Genomic DNA, 15,581 nt, shown 5'->3' on the forward strand with positions numbered 1-15,581 from the left:
CACTCAAGTTTGAGCTCAATATTTCTGAAACTGACTGAGGTATTTGTGTTGCTGAGGTAAATCAGCTGGAGCAGCCATCTTGAAATTTTTTCCCTTTAAAAGTTATTCGACTGGAGATACACAACACATTCAATAAATATTTTCTGGATTTTGATAAAATACATCCAGTGGTTCATGACACAGTTTGATAACAGACAAACAAAGTTGATAATCGCTAACGGCAAAGTTTTAGGCAAAGATCTTGTGCAATCACTCATCTATAACTAGTTTTAGCTCAATAACTAAAACAATGAATGAGAGCCATATGTATGTCTCTTACAATCAGTTGAGTGTGGTGGCCATCTTCAATTTGGTTGACTCCAAAAGGTAATCAGTTGTAGATGAGAATACAAACATACATTCACACAAACACACACCAGCAAAAGCATTATTGCCAGTCTTGTTTTTTGGGACTGGGAAATAATCAAAATGTATGCTATCCCAAAATTTTAAATGGGAGCAAACTGCAAGCAGAACTCGTTTCTAAAGAACTGAAATGAATTCACACTGCACACATATGATTACTGTCATTAAACACAAAAATGCCTCCATGCTTCAGATCAAAGTGCCCCAGATGTGATGCCAGGCAGAGGATTCAGTCAGGATTGGCAAACTGAAAACAGAGCCAGAGGCCTGAGAAGACATAAGACATTTACAAAGAGGCCACACATGCCAAGACTCAGCTGCTTTGAATATTATCTGCATGTTCACATGTGGTTATTTGTATGTGTGTGTGTGTGTGTGTGTGTGTGTGTGTGTGTGTGTGTGTGTGTGAGTGAGTGAGAGAAAGAGAAAGTGAGTGATTGCTCTGAATTGAGTTCGGCTAAAACAGCCAGACAGTTTAATATATCCTGGGAGGAACAGACATGCCAGCACAGACAAAAGGGTTTATGATAGATGCCACCATTTTTTCTTTCAAACGTCCGTGAAATTAAACGGTTTCCACAACACTTTACTGAATGCCTCCATTCTTAATGATGTCTGATGTCAGAGGCACAGCAAGACGTGAGGACAGACAGAAATGTAGTTTGAAAAGAATGAAAATGTTTAATCTTGAAAAATGCATGTGGAAAGATGATAAAGAGACTTTTGAAAGAGTGGCCTAATCTCAGACCAAGACCTTTACAACAAACAAATCATTAGTATGTGAACTGGAAGTTGGTAAAAGCAACATAATTTGTCTAAAGTACAAGCAGAGAACAGACCCAACAGAAACTAGACTTTAGATAAAAAGCTGCTGGACTGATCACACAACCAATGTGACCCTCCTTATCTTATGAGTGGGAGCAAAGGGGACTCAGTGAGGTATGCTTTTATCTCTCCTTGCCAGAACAAGACAACATATACAATGGGCCACTTATATTGAATAGATTGCAGACATGGGATGCAAAAAAATCATTCTTGACATTATGTACCGGTAATTGAAATTGGGGATGCAGACAGATCAAATATTTATCTACTTAGAATAATCTTCATTAGTCTAACGTTAGTCTGAACATTAAGCTAAGACCCAAGTCCTCGTTTACATCTAACATGATATGCATCTTTCGTAAACTGGTCTGACCTGACACCATCATGTGTCAAATAAGCCAAAAGAGACACTGCAGACAAATGCAAGGATGAATTTTAGTACTCACTCATAGGAGTGCACTTGTGATTATACCACCAAGGTCTCACTAGCCTCTAAATACAGGAGTGAATGCACCTAAAATGCTCTTAGAGCACCACAGCAAACAATGATAAACACATTTGGCAGAGTTTAAACCTAGTTGGGTACTCATTAGCCATTTGTTTTGCATAATTTTATTGGCCAGTTGCACCAGGATAATAAAGCACTTCATTGTGAGTGGCTATACAGGCAATTTAGGGCTATATGACTGGGTTGAGTTGGGCCTGAATGATAATAATAATAGGGCTGGCTCAGTTACTGAGCTTTATTGATTAATGTGGACACAGGTTAGCAAAATGTGCCTTGTGCAGGATTTAGCTGGCATTCACAAAGAGAATAATGAAGGCCATATGTTTTTGTCCTTTTCCTCCTTGTGTTTGTTTTTACATTTAGCAAGCAACGGTCACCAGAGATGCACATGGATACACATTCTAATATCAAGTCAAACCTAACAAGTTAAGATTTTTTTTTAATGCAATTACCTAAAACACATTTCAGAGCTAACTGTATAAATTAACTCAGCTTGAAATGTTTAATCGCTTGTAATTATTTTTCATTAATATACCAATAAATGGTTAAAACATCACTGCTTACAGGCTCACGATTAATAATTATTTTCACTAGAATAATTTTTAATTAAAATTCCTTATCCATTTGTTTACTTTTCTATTACAAAATGACACATTTTGATGACAGTGAATACCTAAAAATCTGAATAAATAATAACCTGAATTAATCAATCTTGAGACTTACTGTAAGTACTAGACATGGTTAAGACTTAAAGATGGACGTTTAATCATCTTAGCAGAGGTACACTGAGTAGCGTTCAATCTTTGTTAGTTAAGCCCCCAATGTACGCGTACGTCCGTTCATGCGTACGTACGTGTGTACTGTGCGCAGAGGGTTCAGACTTCATACTCGAGCGTACAACCTGAGCAGCTGCAGAGCAGCTTCACAGACGAGGGGCGTTTACCTTCGGGACAAATTGAGGTTGCAGATTGGTCATTTACTGACACGCCTACTGGATTGATTGACAGGTCCCAAAAAAAAACCCGAGCACTGGCAGCCTCAGCCACAGCGATGCTCTGTGTTTATATATTGTTAATAAAAATATCTAAAAAAAAAATAAATAAAAAAAATAAAAAAATAAAAAAAAATAAAACAGGGAGTGCTGGCTCTGCAGCCCACACATCAGACCAGCCCACCAGGAAATCTCCAAACCCTCCCGCAGCCATGCTGGACCCGCGTTTAATTCGCTCGTGACAAATTCCTTCATTTTTCACCATTTCAGTCATGGCATCAACGGAGGAGGAAGAGATCACTGCCTTTTGGCAAAAGAACAAAAGAAAAGGCCAGATAAGGGATGAAGAAGGGGAATTTAATACAATGGTGTCGCATACAAAACAGTCCGTCGCTGAGCAGTTTATTGTGCGACACCGTGTACGCGTATGCGGTTGTAAAAATTGAGCTTTGCACGAAGATGACCTGGGGGGTACGCTCGTACCTCCATGCACGTACGTGCGTACCTCTGCGTATAGACGTACGCAGGAGTATACTGGGGGCTTTAGTTAGTTAGATCTTTATTTGATTCCACAAATGGAAATGAAAATAGAAACACTAAACACATGCATTGTATTTGAATGGGGTACATCTGGCTGATAGGTCCAAAACAGCCCAGGAAATAAAATAGTTGTTGCATTGAAGGAAAGGTTGGGATCAAGGCCCTACATTGGGTCATTAAAGTTAGAGATTTTCAGGTGACCTTCAAAAACAAAATTAAAATAAGAAGTTAATACTAACAACAGTTTTCAGTATAATTGTTCTAAAAGATATAAACGGTCATTAATGATAAATTAGCCATTAGCCTTTGGTAACTGTATTTACATAGGCATAGTTGGGGTCACACATTTGTGTCACTGTTTTTTGTGGGTCAGCAGTTGGGAACTTTTGGGAACCTGTGCACTACTAGAGCAGTAAATCTTTAGTATGGAGCTAATTTGGAGCTTTTCATTTGAAAGGGCTTATTACCATCAAGAGACCCGAACAGTGTGGACTCTGCTCTTATCCCTCTCCCTAAAGAACACTATTTAACTGAAGAACACGATATTTTTAGTGAAGAAAAACCTGGGAAATTGTACACCTATTTTGGTATTTATGTTATTTCAAACACAAGTACCCTTCACACAAGACTCTCAAGCCTTTGATGTGTATCGGTGTTATGTGTGATAATGCAGATGTGGAATGAGGGAGTTAAAGTTGATCCACTGCTGATGCATCTCTAAGCCAGAACCAAGGTGTGTTACAGCATCAGGCTGCTGTGTGTGCGTGTGTGTGTGTGTGTGTGAGAGAGAGAAATGTGAGGTACCTGGGTGTGCAACACATCACTCTTTTCAATAATGTTGTTTTTACCAAGCTGATTTTATGATGCCCGCTCTTTGTGCAAACAGAGGTGGTGCTGAGACTACTGTGAAAAGGACTATTGTGGCACAGAGTCACATTTCTACAACCCCGTGTTTGCACAAAAAAGAACAAATAAGTGTTTTTCCTTCACATTTCTCCTTTAGCTCAAGCTGACCAATCACAGTGTTTCCAGTTTCACTTAGTATCTAATTGACTGCAGAGATCCTGATGTTTTATTCCATTTTTTGTGGCAATTCACACCATTAACTCACAGCAATACTAACAAAATCAGTAAAACAAACAATTTAATCATTTTATTCACAATACATTCAAGGAAGCAAAAGCTTTCTTGTTAATCTTTTTTGCTTTTAAATAATTTAAAATTAGAATTGAATTCTACAGAAGTAACCAATTCCCAACATGCAGGAAGCAGAATAATTCAGGTTTGACTTTGGTTTTGCTTAGCTTGGCCTGGTCACTGCGTCGTTCATCTTTTATTGAAAATGTCTTCTCAAAATATGGAGTGGAAGTAATTAAACAGAGCTCGACTGTTTTATTGAGAAATAATCAAGATTAGATATCAGTGTCTTTTTTTTAATATAAATTCACAAACTCTTAAAGCTTTCCTCATTATAGGTTGCATCTTCTTAAATAAAGGCTGCCCATAGCCTCCAGGTTTAAAAAGCGATGCCAATGTTGAATTGCGTTGAACTTGTACACTATTTTATGACCAGAAGGGGGCAACTCATGTCTTCTAAAATAATGCAGTTTTTTGAAGTCTAAGAGAAAATTATTCATTTTTTATGATCTCTTTCGGAACAACAGAAAAGAAAACTCTCATGGCTTTATAACACAAATTACTAATTTTAAGTATTCAATGAGCATTTTCTTTTTTCCACCGAGTATGAGGATTACCGTTTAAATTAGAGTAGAAAAATGCATGAAGCTGGAGATTATTTAAAGTGTAGTTACTTCAACTGTACCACATGATAGTGCATTTATTTCTAAACTGCCATTCCCTCAAAATGTCTGGGTTCAAAAAAGAAACAGAGCTGGACATTTCAGATTTTAAGCTTTAAAAATAAAAATTCACCAAAAACACAAGACTGAACTGCCAGTGAAACCATCTCAGCTGTACTGTTGGACAAGTAAACGAAATATCAAGTTTGAATCTGTGGAAAAAATAAACCAATGGACCCAAATGACTCACTAGCGTTTCTAAAGTTCAGCTGATTTTACCTTGGGCAAGTAATTCAGAATGACACATCAGCTCCCCATGCTGCTATGTCATACACTCTCATATAGTCCTTGGAACAAAAACGTGTCTATTTGAGAACAGAGACTTTACGTCCATATTGTAAATAATAAACCAGTGAAACTTCACATAGCCATTAATGTAGTGTTTGGGTTGTGCTGCAAGTAGCGTGTTAAAATATGCCTCACCAAGTGTGACTAATGTCTAACCAATGCTTGGCTAAACTGTAGAATCTGTCTCCTGGCGTTGCTCTGTTGGTTTTATCTGTTTTAAAGGGACTGAATAGGGTCCGTTCATTGAAGCTGCCAAAAGGATTAGGCTATTTTCTGCTCTGCTCAGCTCAGCTGTGTCCTTAGGCAGGTCTGTTTAAATGGTTACACTGAAGTGTCATGTGAAGATCTCTTTATTGCATGGACAAACACAGAAATACCATGACAAAAATGATCAGATACGATTGTTAAGTTAAACTAAAATACCAGATTATTGATTGTAGTTTGGATAAAGGGGCTAAATCCTTGTCCTGTTGGCCAATGATGGTCTAATGACAGAGGTGAAAACAGCATTTCAGAGCTGTTGCTAGTCTACCATCAGGCAAGTATAGATACTCAGTGTCAGTAAGTAGTCATGAAATTCATACCTAGAGGCAATTCAGGCTCTACAGTCCATCTGATTTGCATGTTTTCCAAGAGAAGAAACTTATGTGGATCTGTTAGAATATTTTTTACCATATAAATTGGATTTTTCTCAATAGCAGTTGCACTACTAAATAAAATATTTAGAAAATGCTGTATGAAACACTGTCATATAGGCGGAAATAAACTCAGAGTTAATGTGCATGCATGTAAATATTGGGAAAATGCTATTTAAGCAGCAAACCATGCTTAAATGACTTCAGTTGGTCTCATACCAGTCAAAGCAGCAAAGAAACAAATGACTGAACACAGCATCATGAGTAAACAGGGCCATCTTTACACCCTGCAGACACAAGTGGTCTAACATCCCATTCATCAGTATCTAGTCAACTGGGCAAGAGTTATATTGATTGACTCTGGGTGATCAGTAATGTTTTGTAGAATGGGGTTCGACTCACGGCTGTCACTTCCTATCACTATGGACCATTCATTGTTAAAATGTTCAGAAAACAGTTGCTTTAAATCATGCTGTTCTTTTCTCTGACAAAATAATCAAAAAAATGAAGCAGACAGAAAGCCAGAGGATTTTGGTTTGAGAATGAAGTCCCTGCCAGCATCCCCTGCTTTTGCCTGGCAGTCTAGAAAACAAACAAGCTGTCCCAACCAGAATAAATAAGATCAGGGCAAACAGAATTACAGTGTTCATGCTAGACAGTGGCTGGCAGCTTCATAAATAATCATTTATAAATTATGTGTAAACATTAGGAGCATTTAAACTTGACATGCAATTGTTAAGTTAAATAAAGAGAACACTGCATTCTCTTTTCTCGTTCTTCGTATTGTCGTGTCCTTATCTCATTGGGATGAACAGTAACAGTAGTTTGTCAAACTGACAGGAGTGGCTGCAAGTGACAAATGAGGTCTCATAAGATGGCAAACAAAAGTATCCTGTTGGTTCTTAGTAAAAAAACAAACAAAAAAAAAAAAAAACTTGGCACTGAACCAAAATTGTCCCTTTAAAAATATTGTCAAAACACTAAAGAAAAATGATCTGATATGTACAGCCAAACAGACTCTTAATGTAAGTGCATGGGTGTGAATGCTTGAGGAATTCCAATTTCAGAAAATGCACGATGTGCGTCAGAAGCGAAGCCAAGAGCACAGCGCAGGTGCAACCTGGAATCTTGAACGTCAAAACCACTGTAACAGAGCTGTGAAAGCAGAAGACCTCAGAGGAACACGTCTTGTTTGATTTGTGTACCCCATCACTCTGATTTGTCCTTTATCACCCCCTTGGTGACAGATTTATTGCCTCTGTGCAGACTTAAGATATGTATGCAGCTTATGTTCAGCAGAGATGTAGCGTTTCAGGGGACAGGCAATTTCATTTACATTTACACAAATAAAGCTGGTTCCAGGCCTTGGTTACTTGTCTTTGCCCAAGGACACAGTGGTTGAAGATAGTATTTAAATAAGGGTCAAATATCACAATTTTTTTTCTAATCCTGCATTTGAAATTCAAATTTGACAGCCAAGAGTATTTTAAGGGCAAGTGACACATTAAAAATGACTTCAGAAGTGTTTTTTTAAAATATTTAAATCTCAGAGTTAACGACTTGGTAACAACTTTGGGGGTTAATTGGGTCTTTTAATTGGGTCTTAAAATGTACTGTCAACATGTCTCAACAGGAGGAACCTACAGACACAGAAGGACGTGTTTCGTAGGATTTGCTTGTATATTTGAGTTGGGTCATTATTTATACTCTATCTTCAGTGTCATATTCAAAAGGGTTAAGGAAATAATGTGAGAACCTCAGCACAAAAAGTTAAAGCTTAACTCTAAAGTGAAAATCCCTTCTGGACACATATCTTCTGCACATAAGTGAAAAGGAAGAAAATGGAAGGTGTCTTTCATTTTGATGATTCTGTCAAAACTGCATTTTAACCCCTCTGAAATGTGGGTGACTGTGCTTGTATGTAGGGAGGAAGGCACATGCAGGGAAACTATCAAATATTTACAAAGAATTTTGAACCAGCGAGTTGTCAAAAACTTCACAAACTCATGTTGGAGACAAATGGATTACTGTACTATGCTAAATGAATGCTTTTCCTAATAAAGAAAATCTTTGCATGCTAAGATTGGCATTATTTTCCATATAGGAATAATAAATACAGTGCAAGCCGTTTTGACATCTTTGGCACACCCAGTTTAGAAAAGTAGGAGTATTCATCACTTAATGTGTAAAAAAGAATACTTATTTTATTTTCAATTAACAGTTCCTTAAAATGTTCAAGAGCCATTTCGCATATACCAGAACTGTTTTATATTTACATTTAAAGTCAACAGGATTTTAATATTTCAATCAAATAGAAAGGCATAGAGATAGATCAGAGACAACTAGGATCAGAAATAATGATAGACTATATGCTGCGTAGGCTTCTGAAAATAGCTTTGCTCTATTGGCAGCTTGTGGGCAGGAGGTAAAATCAATCCTGGTTTCTACTTTTCCTAGCCTGGCCCCATACATCTGAATCAAGCTGACATGTGAGCAGAGAAAAAGACCAATGAAAAAAACAAAGAACAAACATTTTCATGATGAAGCACAGATGGATTACCTCCTTCATAATACTTCAACCTGCCTCCACTACGCCTAGCCGTCCTTTAACAATAACTGTCAACTGAAGACAATGCATCTCTCCAGAAAATGCCTGAGATGAAAACTCAAAAATCAGCATTGTGTGTCAGTAATACAGATGTACCGTGGAAACTGTCCACGTCAGAATCCCCTTCACTTTTTGTTGTCCTAAATTCATATAACCTTATTGTAGAGGATTTATGAGCATTACTCACTGATGACCTGGTTTTCCTCACAGACTATTTACATAACTTACCAGATATTATTTGTTTGGTCACTCCAGACATTGAACCTCCACACTTTAGACACAGAAAGACATACCTGGTTTTCATTTCATGCCCATAAATGGATCAAGTCTAAAATAATAGCTTTGGCAGTTCCACTGAAAATTGTGGAAGAAAGTGTGTGAGCACAGACCTGTGTTTTTATTATGTGTGTGGCTTGCAGTAATAACATGGTGCACTTTGGAAGCTTAAGCATACCAGATTCAGGGAGTTATCCCTTTCGATAGTACTTTGTTCCATCAGCAGGACAGAGTAGTATCTACTACACTCTGACAGAAAGAGCTGAGGTTAGTCTGCATGGCTACTCAAGCTGTCGGCGAGGACTAGAAACAAGGCCTATGCTTAAAACCTGCTGATGCTAAATTCTTTCAAGATGAACAAAGCACATTTTAAATCATGACAGAAAAAAAACTAACACAGCTTGAACAACAAAAAGGCTTAAATTTTACATCAATGCATGGATTAATATTGTAAAAGTTCAAACATGAATGATTCTATTTCCATCTAACACCCACGTGTGTCACTTTAAAACTTGTTCAGATTATTTAGCTTTTCCATCTGACCAACAGTAAGTGAGTGCAGCACTTTGATTAAAAAAAGAGAAGGGAAAAAAGACTTTGTGGCAGGCGTCCTAGAACAGATAGAGTGGAACAAATCCTGCTGTGCATTTTAAAGGAAAAAGTAGCTTCTTATCTGCTCTGGGGTGGATTGTCTAAAGCAGAAGACCACAGCGTTTGTAGTAACGGTTAAAATGGGGGACTGGATGCTTAGAATTTATCCTTAGTGAAGCTTTAGTATTGCTTGATTTAATTGGGGCAAACATGTTTTAATGTGATCACCAAAGACCAGAAAGAAAAGGCATAAATCACAGAAGGCAAGAAACAAATACTGTAGGGGCAACACATAAGTACAAATATGGCTTTGAGGCTGCAAATGATGGACCTTAATGGGCTGCTGCAGAAGCTATGTTTTTGTACTGATGCAAAAAAAGAAACAATCTCTCAAGACTCTGCAAAACAAATGCATCAGGGTTTTAGTACATTAAGCGGTTTCTAAATGTAAATCCCTGTCACAAGCTGAAAAGACTTGCTTTCAAGCCAGTGCCTGTCAATGTTTTATAGGAAGCTGTAACTGGACACAACAAGAGTTGCATAAAAATTAAAATATTTTTCAGATTTTAAGCATGCTTGCCCAGAATAACAATGAAATTACTCATTTGTTTTATGAAAGCTGCTGTCAAATTACCTGTTTTCATTTCGCTGCGTGTATCGCGGTTGGGGATCAGCGTCTCCATCATTAACATCATAGCTTGCCTCAGGGTCCTGAGGAATACATGAAAAACAATAACAATTAAGTAATTTTTAATTTATTTTATAGTTTGATTAACCTTTTTTCTCCTTTCTGGTTTATCAGAAAACTGCTTGTAAAAAACCCAACTATATATATAAATTAAAACTAGTGTATATGCTGCAGTACATTCACTATGGACTATGCAGTTGTAGTGTTTGACATAAGAGAAACCAAAAGATTTATGTAAAATAACTTATTTTCAGTTATTTTGAATATTAAAGATGCTACAATATGATACTTTCTATAATTCAAATAACACATTGAAGTTTTGACATTTGATCAACAGGACAACATCAAACAATAAAACAGTTGCTCTATAATTGAACGGACCCAAGTTCTTAATTAAAGTAGGTACTTCTTGTTTTTGAATTAACTACAAAACTAACAATTATTCAAAAAAATCTTTAGCCTTCTTTTGTGTTACCTTACAATATCTTCAGATAAAACACTGTTTAAACAATTGGTTCCGTTTAAAAAGAACAGGTTGTTAGAAATAAGAATTTATATAAAATTTATATAAGAAAAACAACAAAAAGCAATGCATGTACCAGTAATAGTAATGCAAGTAAATTTGACAGAAACAATCTTGTAAATAATAGTTTTTGCATTTAATCCCTTTTTATTCCAGTTGTAGTTACATATACAATTTTAAATGTCACATTTATATATTTTTTGTAAATAAAAAAAGAAATGAACAAACAACGCACAAGTGTTTTTTGCCGTAAGTTGGTCAACAGTGTAGCTTGATATTACAGCATTACACAAATGTACTGTAGCTCAAGAGGTCTGTCAGCTTACTCCATGTAACATTCAGAAAGCAAAAATCCACAGTAGTTAAAGAAACATTGTAAAATTATCAATTAATACTAAGGATGAAATTTTCAACTACTCTGTAAAAACATAGCTTCCTCCCGAGTCTGTTCAGAAGGAAACTACAATAGGCTAAGACACCTGGTGTCATGACAACAAAAAAATATGCTGCTAACCTGTTTATACTGATTAATAGTACTTATAGTTGTATATTATCACATATAAAACAAATTAAATGTATGTTGTAACTATTTAAACACATCTATAACTAACTGCACATCTTTTAGTTTTAATGCCACATAAATTAACAGTACCTCTCTTTTTTTTATTAATGCTATTGAGAAAAAAAAGGGTTAATCATTATGTTTGTTTCTTTGTCAGGACACACTGTATTGCATAGTTTGGTACAAAGGTGCACCCGAATCTGAGCTTTTGTATGCAACACTTACATAATTGCTGAAGAGGTCAGGATGGTCTTTTTCTATGCCATCATCCAAGATGGTCACCACTACACCTCTTCCAGAGTAGCCTTGGGCCCAGGCTGCTTTTGTATTCAGGTCTTGATGTGTTGGATTGGACTGCAAGAGACAGAAGCCTTTTGTTCAGTTGTCAGTCTGAATTGACTGACACTTCACCAACAAACTGGTAGAAAAGTATCTGCCAGTTTAAAAAAACAACAACACATCATTAACTTGCTGTTAAAATAAAATCACTGTTTATCTATAGGGTAAATAATCAATTAAGATTTAGTTCATTTTTAAGTTGATACATTCAGTACAACACATACTGTAAAATCCATCTTGACAGCATGTGTGCTAACTTTCAGCTGTATGCAAATATCTAGTGCTGACACCTTACTTGCACTCATTTTATTAACTTTTTTTATAAACACTTTCATTACGGGAGGCTAGCTCACTTCTGCTACTTATTGCTGGGGTCCTGGTTCTAGTGATTAGTTTTGTGTATCTCTGTAATCACTAAGAGAAAGTACGTGAAGCCCAATTCTACTGTTCATTCCTGTCCTACAGGATGTGGCATGATGGGGGATCATAAAAACATAAAAATGTTTTATCTGTTTGGCAGTTGCCTGCACAAGAATAATATTGATGGACTCTAAGGTTTGCACACTCTGCCACCAGCTTAGAACTCTTGAAAATCCTCAGTCAATAGCTGGAAAAAAGTCCTGGAATGAGTGGATAGATTTTCATGAAATTAGACAATGGTGGATTTTTGGTTAAGACCTTCTAGGTAAAGGCATCTCTAGATTATTATTATTTTTTAATATTTTTGATCACTAAAAATTAGGTTGTGGACATTTATTCCCTATCCTTGCATTCAACTTGTACCCAGTTTACATTTAAATGCTCTCTAAGGGTCCTTTGTGCAAAAATGGAGACATTTTCCTCAAGGTTTTCCCCTATCAGACTATACAGCTTGATAGTGATTCAGGTGTCACATTTTTCTTAATTCCTTTTGCTTCTGATTAACAGATTGCTCCCTCTGTGAACTGCAAATGTACACTGCCACACAGTGTATACTTGTGTGATCACCTGTTTATTTGTTTGGCCAATTCAACCAAGGATGAAGCTCTGTATAATCCCATGTTGAAGCTATCTCACAGGGTTTTCAAGATTCTTTCTCTCTTGCTTACAGTAGCAGGGAAGCTTAGATCTTTTTAACCTCACGACACAAGGGTTCTTTCAATCAAGGGTGTGGAAATGATGTGGACTCTGTCGAGAGGGGTGGCCTGTGAGTGGTTTCTGCTCTGTGACCAGATGGTGATAACTACAAACATTTCTTTGGTTCTATTGTTTGGATGTGACAGCCCCTTTGGTGGCTCATTTTGTTCTTTCTGCTGGAACTTTGTTGCAATAATGTGTGAGAATGACCATAGTTCAAGGGTTACTGTAGAGCTTGTAATGCATTGCCTGTAAAATATGGGTTGACTGCAAAGGAAACGTAATAGTATGTGCATAACTACTGTTCTCTGAAGGAGAGGCACAAGCTACAGTACATTGCTATCCTTTTGCAAACCCAGGCTCTTTGAGGAGTGACTATAAAACTGAAAACTGACCCTAAAAATATATGTGTTCATGTGTAATGGGACCTCACGCGTGTTATTACATACCACTAGCCAATGTGTGATTTGGTCTTCAGTCAGGGCACACAAAGATGTGATATCCCACACTACATCTGTTGTACCTAATTTGTCCTATGTTCGAAAACAATAACTCTATCCATAACCTTCATATATCTATGCTGCCTTAAGGTGAGCTGCCCAGGACAGGCAAGCTTTTGTTTTATTTATTTTTTGCAGGCAAAAAATGAAAGAATCTATTTGCAGGTCAGAAATGCAGGTGAGAGCATTTGTCTGGGAATGTAAATAACCGTTTGTGAGCGTTTGAGAGGAAGGAGAAGAAAAAAAAAATCACATAAAAGGCACCAGAAAAGTTGTGCTATGAGAAGTAAGAAGGTAAATGAGCAATAGGTAAAGAAGATGGTTAAAGACAGGCATACATAGACCAGGACAAGAGACAAGACATTTTTTAAGAACCTATTTTATATTTAAATCATGTTCTAATCCTTAAGCTTATGTACATACTGTATTTGTATAATGACTAGTCATGACAAGTCAGCTTGTGAGATAAGACATTAGTTTTCTATCAGGAGCAAAAACAATCCATGTCAAGAGACTCATTATTAACTGTTTGCTAATGGAAACAAAAACTGTTTGAGTGGTGGCAAGTCAAACAGTTGGAATAGCAGTGGGGCTATTTTATGTTTTCATGTAAATTTATCTTGTTTTGAACAAAAATTTGCTCCAAAAACCTAGTGACATTGTGTAATAAAATATATTAATATAAAATAAATAACAGCTATAAACTTGGTTGTACTATCAAGACATCAGTGTATGGATATCTTGGGTAAACAAGTTTGATTTTGATATCTTAATTTGGTAAGTCATATATCTATATAAAATAGGGATGCCCAATCCTGGTCCTCGAGGGCTGCTAACCTGCACATTTTACTTGACTCTCTGCTCCAGCACACCTTATTTGTGATTGAATTACTCTTCAAGTTCTACAGAAGCTTGTTAATCACCCATTCTTTCAAATCAGGTTTGTTGGAGCAGAGTAAACTCTAGTCTAAAACATGCTGAACAATGGACCTCAACGACTTAAGCTTAGGTCGTTTTCACACCAGATAGTCCGGTAGACTCTGTTCGGTTCGGGACCAATATTCATGACCTTTTGTTTACATTTGAGCTGGTGCATTTGCATTCACACTGCACTGTGCAGTCGAGTCAACCTGTTGAACCAACCAGCAGTTTTAAGAGTTATATTTTGTCATTTTTCAAAAACAGACTTAGCATGAGCAGAAGATGAGACAGAAGACCCTGGAGAATATTGTTTTTCACACAAGACAGCTGACGGCTCCATATAAGGTCAGAGGAATGCGTGTTTGTTTGTCCTGCGGAGCGGGTCCGGTCTGTTTGCATTCACACTGTACTCGAACCGCGCTGGAGTTCGATTCTACCGGACCGAGACCTAGGTTTTAGCCCGGGCCAGAGTTTGCCTTTTTGTTCCGTGACAGAGTTCGATGGCGCGTTCACACCTCCCTAAACGAACCGGACTTTCAAGGAAAACGAGTTCAAGTTTGATTAAAGCGGACTAAACAGGGCTGGTGTGAATGCACCCTTAGTTTCCATCACAATGACTAGGTCGATGAGTATAAACCCTATGTAAAAACACCTTCTACCTATTCATTAATATTTGTCTTTATATCACACATCTTTTCCAAAATGTATCAAGATGGTAAGACTGAACGCAAGGAAGTGCTAATCTAGAAATTAAAAAGCATGAGCAACATAATAAATAAATTAACACATTTGAATATTTATTTTAGCTTATTGACTGTGTAGTAAACATTTCTGATGAGACTATAACAGTAGGCTACCTTCACACACAACTTTAAATATGCTACTGTAAATTACATACTTTGGGATCACATCAGGTTACATCTAAATTATAAAAATAAGACACCAACACACACCAGGTACCACTGCTTAGAAAAGTCTGGGTCTGTGGGACCTTCAAAGATGTCCCTCTTCTTTCTTGTTTTCATCACTTGCTGTTCCACCCACTGGACCTAGTATACAAACACACACACAAATACACACACACATACACACAGGGCATACAAACAAAATCCACACAAAGGGAAAAGAAAATCACAATTTGCATGATTATCCTCAAATGATATTGTTAGACTGCAAATATTCTTCCTAGTGCACAACAAACTAGAGATGAGAAAAACATGGCTCCAGCTGTGTTTAAAAAGTAAGAACTAGAAAGAAAAATAGAGATGTCAAGAATTCTATTTGATTTTATTGCTCAGATGCAGAAGAAAAGTGGCTACTTTAGTATCCTGATGCATGCTCAATAATCCAGGTAGAAAAATCCAAAAAAGTTCAATCTGGTCCTCTGGACATTCAAAAAAACAACA

General features: G+C 36.9%; 1 protein-coding gene across 1 annotated transcript in view; it reads right to left on the reverse strand.

The window, feature by feature from the left end:
- furinb (furin (paired basic amino acid cleaving enzyme) b) overlaps positions 1-15,581 on the reverse strand; it is a 94,757-nt gene that overhangs the window by 29,855 nt on the left and 49,321 nt on the right. The window contains exons 3-5 of the mRNA XM_037682716.1: positions 15,129-15,224; positions 11,525-11,653; positions 10,161-10,237 (exon numbers count right to left, since the gene is read on the reverse strand). Of these exons, the coding sequence (XP_037538644.1) occupies positions 10,161-10,237; positions 11,525-11,653; positions 15,129-15,224 (302 nt within the window). The remainder of the gene's footprint in view (positions 1-10,160; positions 10,238-11,524; positions 11,654-15,128; positions 15,225-15,581) is intronic.

The sequence above is a fragment of the Nematolebias whitei genome, chromosome 10, assembly GCF_014905685.2.
Source record: "Nematolebias whitei isolate Nwh7 chromosome 10, NemWhi1, whole genome shotgun sequence".
NCBI classification, from domain to species: domain Eukaryota; kingdom Metazoa; phylum Chordata; class Actinopteri; order Cyprinodontiformes; family Rivulidae; genus Nematolebias; species Nematolebias whitei.